Source organism: Stenella coeruleoalba (genome assembly GCF_951394435.1).
Source record: "Stenella coeruleoalba genome assembly, chromosome: 7".
NCBI classification, from domain to species: domain Eukaryota; kingdom Metazoa; phylum Chordata; class Mammalia; order Artiodactyla; family Delphinidae; genus Stenella; species Stenella coeruleoalba.
In genome coordinates this window covers 31,606,430-31,626,289 of record NC_137153.1, presented here as the reverse complement: position 1 = coordinate 31,626,289, position 19,860 = coordinate 31,606,430, and the positions used below count along the sequence as shown (strand labels likewise).

The 19,860-nt window shown below is 43.5% G+C and overlaps 1 protein-coding gene across 1 annotated transcript in view; it reads right to left on the bottom strand.

Moving 5' to 3' along the window:
• Nucleotides 1–7,802: 7,802 nt before the first annotated feature.
• The window catches only part of LOC307189593 (NUT family member 2G-like), a gene marked incomplete at both ends in the record, with an annotated part of 30,756 nt that continues 18,698 nt past the window's right edge, over nucleotides 7,803–19,860 (bottom strand). The window contains 1 exon segment of the mRNA XM_079927771.1: nucleotides 7,803–8,078. Within this exon segment, the coding sequence (XP_079783897.1) occupies nucleotides 7,803–8,078 (276 nt within the window).

Sequence of the window (19,860 nt, the reverse complement as noted above, 5' to 3'; positions counted from 1 at the left end):
GAACTTACAATTGCTTGAAGCATTTTTATGATGGCTGCTTTACTGTCCCATCTCAGTATTGGTGTCAGGTGATTGTCTCTTCTAATTTGTGATTCCTGGTTCTTGGCATGATGGGTAATTTTCTATTGTATCCTTAACATTTAGCTGTGATGTTAAAGGACTCTGCATCTTGTTTAAATCTTTCATTTTAGCAGGAAGTCATTCTGTCTTTAGGTTTGGCCCCCAGATCCTGGCCTAGCGCTGTGGGCTGTGTTTGTTCCAATGACAGTTTTCAAAACTCTTGTGATACTTCGAATCTGTTTGGTTTATTTGGTAACACTTTTGCCCCCACTTTTCCCTGCTGTTGTTTTTGGAGTGTGTGGATGGAACCTCCCAAAACAGGCTTCTTTGTGTCTCTAAGTAGGGGATGCTGTGGCCCAAAATAGGAAAAGTTTCACTGGCTGAGCTACTGATGTATCAGGGTCCCCCTTCCCACTGTCTCTTGGCCACCTGGTATCTTTCAGTAGGGGAGGGGAATCTCTTCCTGGGCTGGGCAATTTAAGGTGGGGGAGAGGGGACATGTCCTTGCTGGTGCCTAGCTGCCAGGTGCCTTGCATGTAGATGGGGAGTCTCAGGTATGTGGGGATAAAGAACACTTTGTGGCACAGGTATTTCTTTGGCAGAATTGCCCTGGCTGCTACCAGCCAACTACCTAGTGCCTCTAGTTGAGAGGAGGGGAGTGTCAGTCCTGTGAGAAAAGAGAGCACTTCCCTTCACCACTTACTGTTATCAGGGGTCCTAATTGATACCACCTGCTGGTGCTGCTGGGCTCACCTGGTGTTGTCAGCAGGACTTCCGTTCCATCCAGGGAGGAATGAGCCTATTTGGGCTGTCTTTTGCTAGTTTGGGATCCAGGAAATACTGGGCCACTCCCTTATGTAGGGTGGGGGAGTGTAAGAAGCACTGTCACTGTGTTGTTATTCTAATCACAAGGTCCATTATCCAGGAAGTAGAGCTTAATTGCCCTCCCTAGGAGTATGAGCTACACTTATTAATTACTTTTAATGAACAGGGTATGCAAAGAGAAAAATGGTTGATTTTGTAGTGGAGAAAACTGTCCAACACTACTTTTATCAAGTGATCAAGGTTAACATCACCATGAATAAATCATGTTGGCATCATGTACCCCTTGATATGATACACTTCATTTCTGTGGTATTCTTGCAAAAAGTCCATGATGCAAGTCTAATGAGAAAGCTTCAGACAGTCCCAAATTGAGGGGCATTCAATAAAATAACTGACTAGCTCTTTTCAATGAAAGACAGAAACAGTGAAACTGTCACAGATTTGAGGACACTAAAGAGACATGATGACTAAATGCAGTGTCACATCCTAGACTGGATCCTAGATCATAAAAAGGACAATAGTGGAAAATCTGAATACAATGTGCAGTTCCTAATAGTGATGTCCCAAGGTTACTTTCTTAGCTTTAATAAATGTACTATGATTGTGTAAGCTGTTGATATGAGTAGGAAAAAGTGAAGTTACCAGTTGCTATTGACATTCTACTGTAAGCAATAGACTTCATTGACTTATATATTTATTTTTATTGACTTGTAAGTTTCTCTTTTTCTTCCCAGTGGTTTATAAGTGTACCCAAGTAGTTTGGTGCTCAAATCATCCCAGATTTGACCAGTTGGTGGGAATCCCTTCAAACTGTCTCCCCAGTCCTAGTGTTATCCTCCAACATGATTTTTATCATGTTTTACTTTCTGGATCCAGAATCATCTTGTACTTACCCTATTCTAACCCTGGAAGCAGCCAGTAAGCCAAGAAGCCAGGGTTTCCACTAATGGAAAATGGTGTTGGAGACTAAGATCTGGATGCTGGATGTGCTCACTGCTACTGAAGCATTCTTCTTGGACTTTTCAGTGGACAGACATAGAAAATACATGGGTATATACACACATATATAAATATATATGCATACAAATATGCATGGGCACATAAGCATGTACAGACACACGTATACAGACCTTACCAAATCTTAAGTTCACACCAATACTTCCAATTCCTGCTCATCCTCATGGGATTCTTCCCTGCTTTGTCCCATTCCATATTTGTATGACTTCTCTTCCACAGTGAGAACCCAGGCTCCCAACAACATAGACATAGGTACTCATTTGCTGAATCCTATAATGCATCCAAAACAGTTTCAAAACTGCTTCACCACACTGCTGTAAGAAACAAACCTACTAAAGAGTTAAAGATTTCTTTGTAATTCTAGCATACATATAAAAATAAACTGCCCAAGACTGAGGATATATAGTCAAATACTATGTTCATTATTTTTCCTTCTTTCTGACACAAGAGGTAACAAACTATATATGCTTTTTTCCCTTTTCTCTTTTCACTTCATAACATTTTCTCCATAATATTTCATTAATATCTTCTTTCTCAGACTTTTTCTCACATGTGTTTTATTCCATTGTGTATATGCTGCAGTTGATAGAGCCTCCTATGCTTAAACATTCAAGCCATTTTCAATATTTTGCAACTGTAAATAATGCTGTGAAAAAGAACCATGTGCATGTGTATATTCATAAAATTGCAAGTGACTCTTTAGATTCTTAGAAGTGTGCTTGCTGTGTCAATAGGTATGTATGTGTATACAGTTTAAATATTGGCCAGTTCTCCTCTAAAAGGCTTCTACCATTCTGCATTCCCACCAACAATATATTAAAATGTCTACTTCCTAACAGCCTCACTAATACAGAGTACTGTCAAGCTTTTGAATTTTTGTCAAGCTGATGAGTGAGAAATGGTTATCTCAATGTAGTTATAATTTGCATTTCTCTTATCATGAGTGAAGTTGAACATCTTTTCATTTCTTTATACCTCTTTTGGTAAACTGTCTGATCATGTCTTGTGTCCATTTTTCTATAGGACATCTGGTATTTTCTTCTTGATTTTTAAAAGTTCTTATAAAGTGGGGATATTAACCCTTCAACTGTGAAAGATATTGATTTATAAGGTGATATACTTTTCTTCCAATCATTTGTCTTTTGATGTTACTTACGATATTTTTTTGCCATGTGAAAGGTTTTTTTTTTTTTCTGGGCAGCCCCACGTGGTTTGTGGGATTTTAGTTCCCCGACCTGGGATCGAACACAGGCCCTCAGCAGTGACAACTCAGAGTCCTAACCCCTGGACCGCCAGTCAATTCCCAGGACCATGAAGGCTTGAACATAGGGAACTTCAGTCCATTTTTCTGTCCTGCAACAGTAGAGATCCAATTGCAAGACGATATTACAGAGACCCATTTTCAGGCCATTTTTCTCCATTCCCCAACTTATACAAGGCCCAGGCAATGTTACAATAGAGTTTAAGTTTTTCCCTTTTCAACCCATCTCTTTTGAAAATTTCCAATTTTATTTATTTATTTATTTTTTGCGGTACGTGGGCCCCTCACTGCTGTGGCCTCTCCCGTTGCGGAGCACAGGCTCCAGACGCGCAGGCTCAGCAGCCATGGCTCACGTGCCCAGCCGCTCCGCGGCATGTGGGATCCTCCCGGACCGGGGCACGAACCCACGTCCCCCGCATCGGCAGGCGGACTCTCAACCACTGCGCCGCCAGGGAAGCCCGAAAATTTCCTATTTTTAAGGATACGCTCCAGAGGTGTTTCTTCTGGCTTAGAAGAGGATCATCCCATGTTGAATAACATGGAACCGTGAAAAAGTGCTCCTAGAAATGAAGTCCAGTGTCCCAGAGACGTCTGCCAGGAGGCTTTTTTCCTATAATATTTCCCTATGCTGGGGGTATTCCTTGAGTTTGAGCATCTCTAAAGCCTAGGATGTGGGCTGCTTGGAAGTGGCCATCCAATAGGTAGTCTGTAACAAGGTATGGGCTGCCAAGGCCTTGAGCGAAAGGGGTCCTAGAGGTGCGAAAAAGGAACTCCTGGAGGAATTGGAGTTGGGTGCAATGGGAAATGCCAGGGGGGTCAGGACCTAAGGGCCTACATTGGGAGTATTCCCACAGGGGATTGTTTTTTTGGACATAGAATAAGGTGAGAGACTAGAGAGCAGAACAACGCAAAACCCTTTCCCTTATCTGTTTGGCAGCTAGGAGAAAACTGGGGGGAGCCGGATGATTCCATCTGACACAGGCAACAATGAGTTTGGACAGTTTCCCATGTAATTTAACATACCAAGTGAACACAATTAGTTTCGGATCTCTGTTTGGAGGCTCCAGGGGCCCCATGAAGCATCCCAAAATTAACTGAAGTCAAAAGAATTTCAATTAGAATTTGATATTTGGGAAATCTGTCAAACATTTCCAGAACTTTTAAAACACCCAGTCAAATAGAATCATAGGCTGCTGTGATTCCTTGAGCAAAGGTGGAAAAAGAAAAAGATTTCAAAAGTAAATACAGCTCACTTAAAGGCACAGAAACTCACACAATCTATTATCAAAAGGAGCATTCCCAGAAAACGTTGTTTTCTTATGAGAGAAAGAAACCAAATCCAGTCTTATATCAGCCTACTCTTGATAAGACCCAGTTACCTAATTAAAGTTAATCCAACCTTAGAAAATCCCAACCACATACAAAATTCTTTTCTCAATGTTCCGTTTCCACAAATCTTCTGCAACTTTCTGTAGCTGCATTTTGTCCCTTCTTTTTTCTGTTCAGAAATAACCAGCTGTAGGACAAAATCACATTTTTCCCTCTAACAAAATACATTTCCGTTCCTCATACCTTCTCTTCTGAAAGCACACATCCTACTTTCCTTAAGCCACCATGAACTGTCTTTTACATTAGCATTCCCTGATTGGAATATCCCATAACCTGTTGGGAAGATCCCATGTATCTTCCCAAAGCACAATTTCTTTCCTTAATGTGATGCAAGGTATGTGTCTAATAAATCCAAACATCCTGTTTCCCTCTCACAAGGAAACAAAAGTAGGTAAATTTAGGCCTGTTTAGCAAATACGGTTCCAATATTTCATCTTATTTGAAATGGCCTGGATACTCGATGGATTCCTATCATTTAACTTAATTTAGTTTCAAGTTACCAAAATCTGGCGGGACTATTCTAAATGAACATTTTGAAAACATGATTATTCCCATAGAGTTTACTAAAAACTTTTATCCAGTTATATTAACTTAAAAGTTTAATCCTATCAGGTTATTTTCCTTGATAGTAGATTTTATCTCAGAAACAATACGAACTTACTGACTTCCAGTAAGCGTAGGTACAATAGAAGTATTATACTTAATGTTGATAATACGCAGAGGTCTGTATTAATTAAACCCACAAGCTTAAGCTAGACAAGTTAATTTTTACATAATCAGAGATCTCAGTTTTCTTGCTTGAATTTAAAAAGGGCTCTTTTTTTCCCTCAGTCTGGGGGACTACAGATGGATCAGGGAGTCCCTGAGAGTCCAGGCAGAATAGTTACATTGCAAAGGCAGAGGAGAGAAGTGAAAGCCCTCTCTTCTTTTTTTGTTCTTTAAAATCCCACTAAGTAACCCAGGGCTGGAGTCGAGTCTCAGACAATGTGGGATCCATTTGTATTTCAAGGCTTAAGTGCTCCACCATGCCCACAATGTTGGCAGACACTTGTAGGAGTGGTTGGACAGACAAAACTCATAAAACAAAGATACCAATGACAAAAAATTAGACACAAATAAGAAGTTTTCAGGATAAAGGGGATGGGAGTGCAGGTATAAGGACCAAGGGAGAGGTAAAGGGAGGAGGGACAGAAAAGACTGAAAAAGAGAAAGAGAAAGAGAGAGATTGCCGTTTCAACCTGCCCCCTGCAGTTGTCTTTTCAGGCACCAACTTGCAAGCTTTCAGAAAGGGCCACTGAAGGAGGTTGCACCCTGTCCACTGCCCACCGGGGTGATCAAGCCTGGAAACCAGACAGTTGTATGTCATCTGTAGAAATCTAACCCACAGGTGGGACTCTCACCCATGCATACACCAATTTACAGAAATCTGCTGTAGCACTGCAGCAAAGGGTCCCAGGTCCCAGCCTGTCTCAAAAGTGTGGGGAAAGATAAGAGACATACAGAAAACAAATAGCAAAGTGGAAAATGTAGTTCCAACCATATCAATAATCACATTAAATGTGAATAGATGAAACAACGTTAAAGACAAAGATTGATAGACCATATTTAAAAAGGACGGTCCTTATAAATGTAGTCTCTAAGAAGTGGAGGAAAGAAAGGAAGTAAGGAAGGAAGGAAAAGGAAGGAAGGAAGGAAGGGAAAAAGAAAGAAGGTAGGAGAGAAGAAATTAAAGGCATGCAAATTTAAATGGTAGAATTAGAACTTTTATTGCAGAGGACATGATCCTATGTGTTGGAAAACCCCAAGGAAACGACCAAAACAAAATAAAACAAAACAGACTAGAATGTATAAACAAGTTTAGGAAGGTCAGAGGAAGCAACAATTTCTTATAAAAATAAATTGCATTTCTATATACTAGGTACAAAAATATGAAATGGAAATTAACAAAATAATTTCATTCACAGTAGCATGGAAAAGAATAAAATACTTAGAAAGAAATTTAATAAAGTGGTGCAAGATCTGTACACTGAAAACTACACAGTATTGCTGAGAGAAATTAAAGATGTATACAAACAGAAAAAAGCTACAGACTTGGAGAAAATCTTGCAAATCACACATCTGATAAAGAAGGAAATCTTTCCCTTTGCGACAACATGGATGGACCTAGAGGGTATTATGTTAAGTGAAGTAAGTCAGACAAAGGCAAGTACTGTATGATTACACTTGTGTGTGCAATCTAAAAAAGAAAACAAATGGATAAACATAACAAAACAGAGACAGAGTTATAGATACAGAGAACAAACAGGTGCTTGCCAGAAGGGAGAGTGTTGAGGGGAAGAAAGCAACAGGTGAGGTAGATTAAGAGGTACAAAGTTTGAGTTGCAAAATAAATGAGTATGAAATGTACAGTGTGGGAAATATAGTGAATAATTATGTAATATCTTTGTATGGTGACATATCATAACTGTATTTATCATTTTGAAATGTATAGAAATAACCAATCACTATGTTATGTAACAGGAACTAACATAGCATTGTAGGTCAATTATATTTCAAATACAAACAAACAAATTCATGGGAAAAGAGATCAGATTTGTGGTTACCAGAGGTGGGAGATTGGGGGAGGGGGAATTGGTTAGCTGTAGTCAAAGGTACAGACTCCCAGTTATAAGATAAATAATTACTAGGGGTGTAATGGACAACATGATAAATATAATTAACACTGCTGTATGTTATACATGACAGTCGATAGAGTAAATCCCAAGAGTTCTCCTCACAGGAAAACATTTTTTTCTATTTAATTTTGTATCTATGTGGGATGATGGATGTTCACTAAATTTATTCTGATGATCATTTCATGATGCATGGAAGTCAAATCATTATGCTCTACACCTTAAACTTAAAAAAATTTAAAACAAGAAAGAATGGACTTCACTTAACATTAATGTCTCAATATTGGCTCACTAGTTGTGCTAAATATGCCATAGTAATGTAAGATCCTAACATTAGGGGAGAGCGGGTGAAGGGGATATTGGGACTCTGTACTGTCTTTGCAACTTTTTCATAAATCTAAACAAGTCTATTTAAACATAAAAAAATAAATAAATTTTTAATAATGTACAGAAAATCATTGAATTGTCCCTTGTATAATAATAAGTGAACTTCATGGTATATAAATTATATCTTAGTAGAGTTGTTTAAAAGGTTATTAAGAAGGTCAGGGTGGGATCAGGGCTGGGCTGAGGCGGGGTCAGGGCAAGGTCAGGCAGGGCCAGGGTAGGGTCAGGCCGGAGTCAGCAACCCTGGCAATGGGTGCAGAGGCGTAGATCGCCCAAGGCCGAAGCCAGCCTGTGGCCTTTCTTTGGCTGCTGCTGCTGCCCGTGGCCACCCTGGAGCTGTGAGAATCCCCGGCCACGGCCACTGCCGACCCCGGCTGGGCTCCAGGCGCGGGGGTGTGCTGGAGGGCAGCGCTCCGACTCCAGAAGCGCAACGGTTGGCCCCGGGAGCCACAGGTGCGTTGGGGCCTCTGTTGAAGGCTGAGACGGCCTAAACTTCAGGGCCTGAGGGGCCGGCTATGACCAGGACCTGGGTGCCCTGAGTCACTGACTTTCATCTTTTCTCTGCCCTGGCCAACAACCAGGCAGCCCAGAGACCCCCTCAACCCAGGTGGGTCACCGACTCCCCACTGTGCATTCTCTGGGTGGGAAGTGCCCCAGGACTTCTGTGGGACTGTGGAAGTGGGGACATAGCAGGGTCTGATCCTGAGGCTGGGTGGCTGGGTGGAGGAAAGCACCAGGACTGATGAATGAGTGGCCCTGAGTCCAAGGCCGCAGGTCTCATTCCCCTCTGTGAGGCCCTAGGAGCACAGGCCCTAGACCAAGATACCTGCTCTCATGGGGCCTGGGCACAGCCCCTGCCCTCCGAGGTGTGAGTCCTAGAGCCAGGGCTGTCTTCATTAGCCCACTCCCTCTTCTTTTAGAAATGTAGAACCCTGAGTCAGAGGTGGGGAGTGACTTTCCCCAGCTCACAGAGCAGCACAGACTACTGCCTGCAAATCTCCCTCCATAAGGCACTGGGGTGACATGAAGGAGGCACAGGCCCTTAGAAGTCATGATCTTGAGCAAGTGATGTTGGCAAATTCTGAGACCTTTAGTTCTTTGATCTATAAGAGTAGGCACTGAGGTGTGCTAGTTGAGGGAAATAAGGTCTGTGACGTGCCCAGCCCTTGGCAGCCTCACTCGGGGATGTTCTTCTTCCTGGAGATGCTGCTGTGAGCTGCTGTGGCTACCTTTGGTCCTCCCTTGCCCCATCCCACCAGACCTCTGGGTCCTCATCCCCACAGGGCTTGCTCTGTCCAATTCTCAGGGGCAGCCAGTGAAGGCAGAGTCCTGGTAGCACTGTCATTTTGGCTAGGCCACTGGACACTTGGCCTTGTTTTCCCATCTATGAAGTGGAGAGGGCCTTCCTGGTAGTGGCATTTGGGGTACTACTAGTGTCTCTATTGTAGGTGGCAGGGGAGTCTCCACAGTGTGTGGGAAACCCAAGGTGATGGGGAAGATCTACAGTAGCCTGGACGTAGCCTGGCCCATTCCAGACCACTGACAAACACCCTGATTTCCCATTGCCATAAGAGGAGCTTGGGAAAAGTGGAATGAAAACACATGTACGACTTCTGACCTCTGAGCCTGCATGAGCAAGTTAAAATTATTATGACTTAAGTGTGTTTCACTCTCTGAACCTCACTTTGCTCTTCTCCCAACCCAGCTCAGCTATCTACTTTGTAAGCTTATTAGGTGAACTGAATAACACAGGAAAATAAGTATCTTTTTTAAAATTGAAAAGGAGAAATGTAGGCAAAGACTTATGAGCAAGTGTCTTTATTAAAGAAAGGAGTGTTTATGGTTGGGGGAAATGCTTATGGTGCAAAATTAAGAGGAAAAAGAATAGATATTTTAATTATTTGTAGGGTCATAATTTGGTACCGTGTTTCTCAACAGAGGTGCTACAGGCGTTTTGAACAGAGCCTGTCTTCATTGGGTGGGATGTGCCAGCATCCCTGGCCATTGCCTAGTAGTGTGTCAGGAACAGTCCCTAATCATAGGACAAACAATCACGTTCCCAGCATTCTCACACCACATATACAACACATACACACCACACATACACCACATTTCTCACACACAGACACAGACACACACAGACACACACAGACACACACAGACACACACACACACTGTTACTCCTTGAGGACAGAAACCCTGTCTTTCTTGTTTTAATATCCCAGCCTGTGGCCTGGGCACGGCCAGGCGCCTGGTAGGTACCCCACTGCTGCCACCCTGGTCCTATAGACCATCATTTCTTGCCTGGACCTCCAGACAGGTTTCCAAGATCTCACCCTTTGTGCTATACTTTAGTCTCCACATAGCTGTCTGGGTGTTTGCTTTAAAGCAGGAGTCATGCCAGTTCCCTGCTCATTACCCTCAGTGCCTTCTCATTTATACCTAGAAAAAAGTCGAAACTCCCTACCTTGGCTCTCAGGCCCTGCGTAATGTTGGCCCCTACTCCTCTCTGCTCATCTCCTACTACATCCCTCACCCACACCATCCCAGCCAGCAGGCCTCCTTCCTGCTTGAATATGCCAAGGCCATCACCACCTCAGGGCCTCCACCTTGGCTGCCTCCGTGGCCTCGCTTGCTCTCCCTGCTAACCTTGGCATGACTCATTTCTTTACATGTACAACTCAGCTGCTCCTGTGAGGAGTTTTACTTGATCGTATGAGCTACAACAGGCAACCTGTAATAGCACATCTCCCTGTTTTACTTCCTTTACACCACTTCTTAGATCTAAAACAATTTGTCTTATTTACTTCATTTACCCTGTTGAAGGCGCTAAATCAAATCTCGGAGACAGAGTTTTGGGTGAAGTAGAAAAGGATAGCTTTCTTACTTTGCCAGGCAAAGGGGGACACAGCAGGCTCCTGCCTCGAAAAACTGTGTGTCTCCTTGGAGAGGATAGTGAGAAGTTTTAAAGTAATGGTTCAAAGATGCATGATCAGCCCTTAGACATTCTTCTGATGAGGTGGTTGTGAGGTAAGTAAGAGTCAGCATCATCGACCTTCAGGTTCCAACTGGTCTGGGGTCTACATGCTTGTGGGCAGCATACCATTGTTAATCATTAACTTCTCCCACCTGGAGGGGGTTTCAGTATCAGAAAACAACTCAAAGATATTGTTTTGTGTATCCGTTGATGGGGAGCCAGGACCTTGCCCCAAGGCTGCACTGTTGTTTCTCTTGAATGTTTCTCACTGGTCTCGCATCCCCTCCTTTCCCTAATTAACAACTCCTTGAATCTGCCCAGTGGAACTCAGAGAAGGTCATGGAGGCTGAATGAAGTCTATTTCCTGTAATCAAAGAAATGGGGGACACAGAAAGGCTTTGTGCCCAGGAGACCCACAGGCCCCTGCTCGGTATCCCTGTCTCCCCCAACTAAGAATGTTCCTGTGTATCATTAGTGTCTAAAAGATACTGAACACAAGGACAGAGGAATAAATGAGTGATTGGATGAGAGGGTGGATGGGTGAGGCGTAGGTGGGAGGATGAATGGGTGGAAGGGAAGATGGGTGGGTGGGTGAAAGGATGGTAGACAGAGATAGATGGAGTGAGTGGAGACGGATCAAAAGATGCGTAAATGGGCAAATGGATGGAAGGGTGAGTGGATGAATGGGACATGAGGAAAGAGGAAAGATAGGAAAATGGATGGAGGAATTAGTGGATGGATGGAAAGGTTAATGATAGACAAATGGAGAGTGGGTGGGATGGTTTGTGAAAGGGTAGGTAGGTTGGTGAATGGTTGCTAAGCACCACTGAGTGGCATGTGTTGGTGGGATTTGCCTTTTTCCTTTGTGGAATAGGAGAGGTGTGGTCTATTGCTATGAGGGAGGTGGAGGGAATAGGATGAGTTTGGAAAAGTTTGAGAAAAGGAGGAGGGTTTACTAGGCATAGGTAGAAGACTGAAACAGTGCTGAAGGCTCAGCTGTGCTGAGAAAACTCCATGTTGAAGTGGTGAACAGTAAGGCAGAGTAGCCTGTAGCTAAGCCACAGCACCCTTCACTGATTTCCTCCTGATCCTCTCAGCACCTCTGCTCGAACCCTTCCATCTCCAGGAGGTAAGGTGGGCTTCATTGAGAACAAGTTTTGTAATATATTATACGGACTTAGAAAAGGCAAGAACTTCTCCGTGCATGAGGACATGTTGTGTGCTGGGGACTTCTCGACAGGAAAGGCCATCTGCCAAGTGAGTAAGGTCATTTCTGTTCTTCCCTTGCCTGTTCTCAGGGCCTCAGTTTCCCTGGGAGAGGGGCTGTGTTGACTCTACTATCTTTGTGGAGCTCACTGGGACTTCCCATTTCCTCTCTCCACATGTCTTCCTGGGCTCCATTCCTTGGCAGTGTCCCCCAGGATAGCCCTTCCCTAAGCCCCTTACACATAAGGGCATCTACTGGTAGCACCCTCAAACAGCATCTTTTTATGAGGCATACTATAAAGTTTTTATTGAAGTATAACATACATACAAAATAATATATTCATACTGTTTTCATAAGTTGGATGAACTTTCACATAGTGACATGACCAATACCCCAGAGATCCCACTCACACCTCCTTCCTATCACCAACACCCAACAGAAACCACCACCTTCACTTTTGACAGGTTAGATTAGATTCTGAATATTCCATAAATAGAATTTATTTCCAGTTGTCAATCTTTCGTGTCTTTATATTTGTGAGATTCATCCAGACTCTTAAATGTAGTTATAGTTTGTTCAGTCTCATTGCTCTACAGGACTCTATTGTGTGAATTGAATTCTATGATCAGTTCTACTCTTGATGGGTATTTTAGAGGTTTCCAAGTTTTCCATTTCTTTTCACTTCCAAATGTTTTATCTTCTATTTCACAGAAGCCCTTGAGTAGAATTGTTGAATTAAAAGTTATGTGTATATTAAGCTTTGGCAGATATTTCCTAACATCTCCAAAGTGGTTGCACCATTTCCACTCATTCCAGCAGTGGATGAGAGTTTAATATTTATTTATTTATTTTCCTTATTTTTTTTGACTGTGTCATGTCTTTTTTCTTTTTTTAACATCTTTATTGGAGTATAATGGCTTTACAATGGTGTGTTAGTTTCTGCTTTATAACAAAGTGAATCAGTTATACATATACATATGTTCCCATATCTCTTCCCTCTTGCGTCTCCCTCCCTATCCCACCCCTCTAGGTGGTCACAAAGCACTGAGCTGATCTCCCTGTGCTATGCGGCTGCTTCCCACTAGCTATCTATTTTACTTTTGGTAGTGTATATATGTCCATGCCACTGTCTCACTTTGTCACAGCTTACCCTTCCCCCTCCCCATATCCTCAAGTCCATTCTCTAGTAGGTCTGTGTCTTTATTCCAGTCTTGCCCCTAAGTTCTTCATGACCATTTTTTTTTCTTAGATTCCATATATATGTGTTAGCATACGGTATTTGTTTTTCTCTTTCTGACTTACTTCACTCTGTACGAGACTCTAGGTCCATCCACCTCAGTACAAATAACTCAATTTTGTTTCTTTTTATGGCTGAATAATATTCCATTGTATATATGTGCCACATCTTCTTTATCCATTCATCCGATGATGGACACTTAAGTTGCTTCCATGTCCTGGCTGTTGTAAATAGAGCTTCAATGAACATTTTGGTACATGTGTGTTGTGTCTTAGTTTCACCACAAGGGATCTTTGCTGAGGCATGTGGGATCTTTTGTTATGGTGTGCTGTCTGCTCTGGTTTCTCTCTGGTTGTGGTTCTCAGGCTTCCCTCTAGTCGTGTGTGGGTTTTCTCTCTCTAGCTGTTGTGCATGGCGCTCCGGAGTGCATGGGCTCTGTAGTTGTGGCATGCGGGTTCTCTTGAGGTGCACAAGCTCATTAGTTACGGCACGCTGGCTTAGTTGCCCCGCGGCATTTGGGATCTTAGTTCCTCAACCAGGGATTGAACCCGCATCCCCTGCATTGGAAGGCAGATTTTTTACCACTGGATCACCAAGGAAGTCCTGGATGAGAGTTTATATCCTCGCCAAAACTTAGCACTTTCCATCTTTTCTCATTTTGATAGCTTATGGTGGTTTGCAAGTCCCTGATGACAAGTTAAATATACTTTCATATGTTTATTGTCATTGGATATCTTCTCTAAAGTTTCCCTTCAAGATATTCCGCCCTCTCACTTTTCTGTTGGGTAGTCTTTTCCTTTAGGGGCTCTTTGTGTATTTTTACATATTCCAGGTATGAGTCCACTGTTGGATATTTGAATTGTAAACATTTCTTTCCTCTCTCTGTAATGCCCAATTTTAGAGGTGGGCAAACAGGCCCAGAGAGGGAAAGTAGCTACCCTAAAATAAGACATCACAACCTGGTCCCCCGTATTCTGACTCCAAGCCTAACCTGACCTCCACCATATCCGCCTTAGGGCCCAGCCTCCCAATCTGGCATCGTGTGCGGATCTCTTACATAGATGGCATTGTGGAGTGGAGGGGAGAGTATTAGGGTTCTGGAGTTAGAGACACTGCTCTGCCCTGAAGGTCTTTTCACCTTCCGCGCCCATGTCCTCATTCATAGTGTAGGATTCTCAGGCCTCCCTCATGGGACTGTTGAAAGGATGGTATAGTGGGTTGGATAGTGTCCCCTAAATTTGTAACTATTTGGAATCTCAGAAAGTGATCTGATTTGGAAAAAGGTCTTTGCAGATGTGATTAGCTAAGAATCTCGAGATGAGACCATTCTGAATTTAGAGTGGGCTGAGAGACAGAGAGACACTTGATTTCAGACTTCTGGCTTCCAGAACTGTGAGAAGAGAAATTTCTGTTGTTTCTATAGTTACCCAGTTTGTGGTAATATGCTTTGGCACCCCAGGAAATGCACACAGGAGGGATGGGATGCACCTGGTCCTTGGGAAGGCCTCACGGACAGCTGTTTTCGTGGCGGCCCAGTGGAGCTGCTGAGCCAGAGGGAAGAAGCTTGGCCACGTGCCCACCTGGTAGGAGGTAGATACAGGTTTCTGGGTTCCCAGTCAAAAACTGATGGCTGTCTGGCCTGGCCCATTGTTCTCACAGAGTCAGCTGCACTGGCAGGTGAAATAAAGGGCTCAGACCCTCGAGTCCCCATCTAGCTGTCATGGTAGACCTCCCTTCCAGCCTGCAGAGCTCATGCCCATGGAGTTCAGGGCTGGAGCCCTTTGTCTGCTTGCCTGCTGACATCCATAGTGCCCCTTGACCCCACCCCCTCTCATTTATCCCCAGGCTGAGGACACCATTGAGCTGGACACCCAGGAGCCCCAGCACATGGCACCTCCTGCCTCCCTTAGCCTTTCAGTCACCACAGCCTGTCTGAGAGGTTCTGTCTAGATTCATCTTCTGCCACATGCCTGCTCTGGTCCCCATCCTCCAACCGGGGGTCTCTTCTCTCCCTGAAGTGCACAGGGCACCCAGAAACAGGTCTTTGGAGAGACAGACCATAGGAGCACTCAGTGCTCAGATTGTGGGGCAGGACAGACCTTGTTCAAGTCTTCAGTCTGTCATTTACTGAGATTGTGACCTTAGATAACCCATGAAATGGGGTTGCCAACGGCCTCCACTTAATAAGGTCCTTATAGAAAATTCAGTACTGTGCCCGGCATTCCGTGGGTGCTTAACAACTGCTGGCTTTCAATCTCCTGGGCTGGTCTGCCTCCCTCTATCTGTATTGTACCTGTTCTTCTGGGCCTGTCTTAGACCTGTCCTCTCACCCAAGGTAGAATTCATTGCTCTGGCCCTGCCCAACACACACACACACATGCACGCACACACACACACGCACACACACACACACAAACACACACACACAGACCCACGGTTTGCTGTGTGTCTTCAGTAGTGCAAAGTGCATCTCACTTTGCATGGGATACATTAGTGTTAGGGCTTCCTCTGCCTTCTGAGAGCTCCCCAGGGGCCAGGAGGTTATTGGAGCCCTTCCCCTCTCCCCCAGACTGGCCCAGAATCCATCATAATGTAGAAAACCACATGGCTTATCTGCATGAATCCCTGAGGCCTGGAGTGGACAGGGACCAGGCCTTCCCCTGGCCTTGAACAGCTTGGGGTGGGTACACTGTGGGGAGGGTCAAAGGCACACCAGCTAGGGAGCACAGAGGGGAAGAGCTGAGGTGATGATGGCACATTCCCAATCTCCAAGAAGACCCTGTGTATGACTTTCTTGGGTCTGCAGTGACAAATCTCCTCAAAGTGGGTGGCTAAAACAACAGAACTTTATTCTCTTACATTTCTGGAGGTCAGAAGTATAACATCAAGGTGTTGGCCAGGCTGGTTCCTTCTGGAGATTCTAGGGGAGAATGTTTTCTTGCGTTTGCTAGGTTTTTCCAGGTCGCCAGCATTCCTTGGCTCATGGCCCCTTCCTCTGTCCCCAAAGCACATCGCTCCTACCTCTGTTTCTGTCATCACATCTCCTCCTCTGACTCTGAGCTCCTGCCTCCCTCTTTCCGCATGAGGACATTTGTGATTACATTGGGTCCACCCAGATAATCCAGGATAGTCTTCCTATTTCAAGATGCTCAACTCCGTCACAGCTGCAGATTCTCTTTTGCCACATAAGGTAACATAGCCAAAGGGTCCAGTGATGAGGATGGGCATCTTTGAGGTTATTTTTGGCCAGCTACAGCATGTACCCTTCTCTCTCCTTCAAGCTGCCACTTCTCCCACCCCTCCCTCTCAGGTGGAGACCTTCTTATTTCACTGAGAACGCCAAACCAATCAATCAGACTAAAGCCCATTCATCTTGCCAGCCCTACTTTCCCCCACCCCAGTATCTTCCATCTCTCCTGAGCCTCATGGCCCATCCCAGCCAGTCCGTCCTGGAGCTCTGGGTGCCCAGAGGCTCCCCTGCTCCATGTCTTCTGTCTCCCCCTTTCTTGGCTCCCGTGTAAACGTGCAACAGCCATCTCCCTCCTGCTAGTTCCCAATTTGTCTGCCTTCCTTCCCCAAAAGACCCAGAGCAGCACAGAATCTAACCCACTCTACCCAGGAGTGTCGCCAATGTGTGACCAGAGCCACATGACCAACACCCCCAGGAGCCTGTCTTGCCAGAGCCACCGGTGGACCTGAGTCCTCCTCTCACTCAGCACTGCAGAAACTCTCACTCCCATTTCCTGGGCACCAGGACTAGCCAACTACTCTGCTCTACACCTGGTCCCCTCCCCTCCCACCTCTAAATGCCGGAGACCCCAGGGCTCCATGCTCAGCCTGCTGCCTCCCCTCTGCAGTTCCTCCCTGGTTGGTGAGAAAGGCTCAGATTTGAAAGGTCCTGTTGCCTCTTTCAACATATTGCCCCAAATCTGACTGTTTCTTACTGCCCTGGCCCTCCCCATCAATACTCTCTCACCTTCTCTCCTGTAGCTACCTCCCAACTGGTTCATTCTCCACACAGCACCAGAGTGATCCAGGTGCTAGACATAACCTATTCAGTTTTCCATGGGGGTCAAATCTAACCCCCACCGTAAGGCCCTGTGACCCCATGTCCCATCTATCCCCCTTGATCCACACACATCACTGCTCTTCCTCCCCACCACCTGGCTCAACTCTCCTCTCCTCATCTGCGTTTACTGCTCCCTCTTCTCCCGCATCAGAAAGTTAGGTTGTTTCTTGCCTGTAGTCTCAGCACAGGAAAGCTTTGTGCCTCCACCCTATGAAGTGCACTTCCCTTCCTGTCCTGTCCCTTCCATGGCTTGTTTCCACATATCACAGCTGACAATGGCAGGCTAATTGGCTTATTTACAAAAGCACCACAAAAGAGGAGCCTTGTCATTTCACCGCTGTGCCCAAAGGCGGAGGCTGTCCTGGATGCTTGATGTACGTGTTGGACAGGTGAGTGGAGGAGCACCAAGAATGGCTATGGCCCCTGCTCCTCTACCCCCACCCCCAAGGATGGGACCTTCATTTTGGCTGATAAGTGAAGGGATTTCCAACCAGACTGTCCTGCCCTGGCAGCATTTTAAGACTCCAGCAGCTTTCTGGGGACCAACGATCTTCTCCCCGAGCAAAACAGTCTGCCTCCACCACGCCTGGGTATGGGCATTTTCTGAAGTTGCTCAACCAAGAAGTTGAGAGAAAAATTAAAGGCCTAACTAAATGAAAGAAAAAGGAGGAGGAGCAAGCATCAGAAGTAGACTCAATTATGGCAGACATATTGGAATATTCAGACCACAAATATAAGATAACTATAATACTACGGATTCTAGTGGAAAACGTAAGCAACATGCAAGAACATATGGGTAATATAAGCAGAGAAATTTAAAAAATCTAAGAATTAAAAGTAAATGCTACAATGCAACATTGTAAATCAAATACACTTCAATATTTAAAAAAATTTTAAAAAGTAAATGCTAAAAATAAAAAGCACTGTAACCAGAATAAAGAATTCCTCTGATAGACCCATCTGTACACTGGACACAACCAAGAAAAGGATCCATGAGCTTGAAGATATGCCAAAAGAAATTTCTAAAATGAAATGTGAAGAGAAAAGAGAATGAAAAAACACAACAATGTATCCAAGAATTGTGGGATAATTATAAAAGATGTAATATATGAGTAGTGAGAATACCAGAGGAGAAAAAAAGAGAAAAAGGGACATAAAAAATATTTGAAGTGATAATGACTGATAATTTTCCAAAACTAATGACAGCCATCAAACCACAGATACAGAGATCTCAGAGAGCAATAAATAAGATAAATACCAAAAATTCTACACTTAGGCATGTCATTTTCATACTGCAAAAAAAAAAAAAATCAAAGATAAGGAGAAAATCGTGAAAGAAGCCGGAGGGGGGGGGGAACACTTTATCTGTAGAGGAGCAAGGAAAACAATTACATTGGATTTCTCTTCAGAAACTATGCAAGCAAGAAGAGAGTGGAGTAAAATATTTTATATGTTGAAATAAAGAAGCCACCACCATAGAATTCTGTATTCAGCAAAATTATCCTTCAAAAGCAGGAGAGAAATAGAGACTTTTTCAAATGAACAAAATTTAAGGGTTTTTTTGCCAGTAGTCCTGCCCTGCAAGAAGTGTTAAAAGAAGTTCTACATAGAGAAAGAAAATGATATATAACAGAAAATCAGATAAAGGAAGGAAGAATTTTGGAGAAAAAATAAGTGAAGGTAAAATACAAACATTTATATTTCTTATTCTTAATCAATCTAACAAACATCAGTTTGTTCAAAATAGTGATAATAACTATGTAATCAGTGATGGACTATAGCTTATGGATGAATGACAGTAATGTTATAAGGAACAGGAGGGAAGAATTGGGAATACTCTGGTACAAAGTAGTTGCACTACCCATGAAGCAGTATAATGTTATATGAAATTGAACTTAGATTAGTTGTAAATGTATAACACAAAATCAAGGATATCACTAAATATGTTTATATATATATATATATATATATATATATATATACACACACACACACACATATACACGAACTATTGAGAGGAGAAAAAATGGAGTCATAGAATGCTCAATTAAAATAAGAGAAGGGACCAGAGGGCAGACAGCAGAAGCAAGAAGAACTACAATCCTGCAGCCTGTGGAACAAAAACCACATTCACAGAAAGATAGACAAGATGAAAGGGCAGAGGGCTATGTACCAGATGAAGGAACAAGATAAAAACCCCAGAAAAACAACTGAATGAAGTGGAGATAGGCAACTTCCCAGAAAAAGAATTTAGAATTATGATAGTGAAGATGATCCAGGACCTTGGAAAAAGAATGGAGGCAAAGATCGAGAAGATGCAAGAAATTTTTGACAAAGACTTAGAATACACTAGAGAGAATCAATAGCAGAATAAATGAGGGAGAAGAATGGATAAGTGACCTGGAAGATAGAAAGGTAGAATTCACTGCTGTGGAACAGAATAAAGAAAAAAAGAATGAAAAGAAATGGAGACAGCCTAAGAGACCTCTGGGGCAACATTAAATGCAACAACATTCACGTTATAAGGGTCCCAGAAGGAGAAGAGAGAGAGAAAGGACCCGAGAAAATATTTGAAGAGGTAAGAGTTGAAAAATTCCCTAATATGGGAAAGGAAATAGCCACCCAAGTCCAGGAAGCACAGAGAGTCCTGTACAGGATAAACCCAAGGAGAAACACGCCGAGACACATAGTAATCAAACTGGCAAGAATTAAAAACAAAGAAAAATTATTGAAAGCTGCAAGGGAAAAACGACTAATAA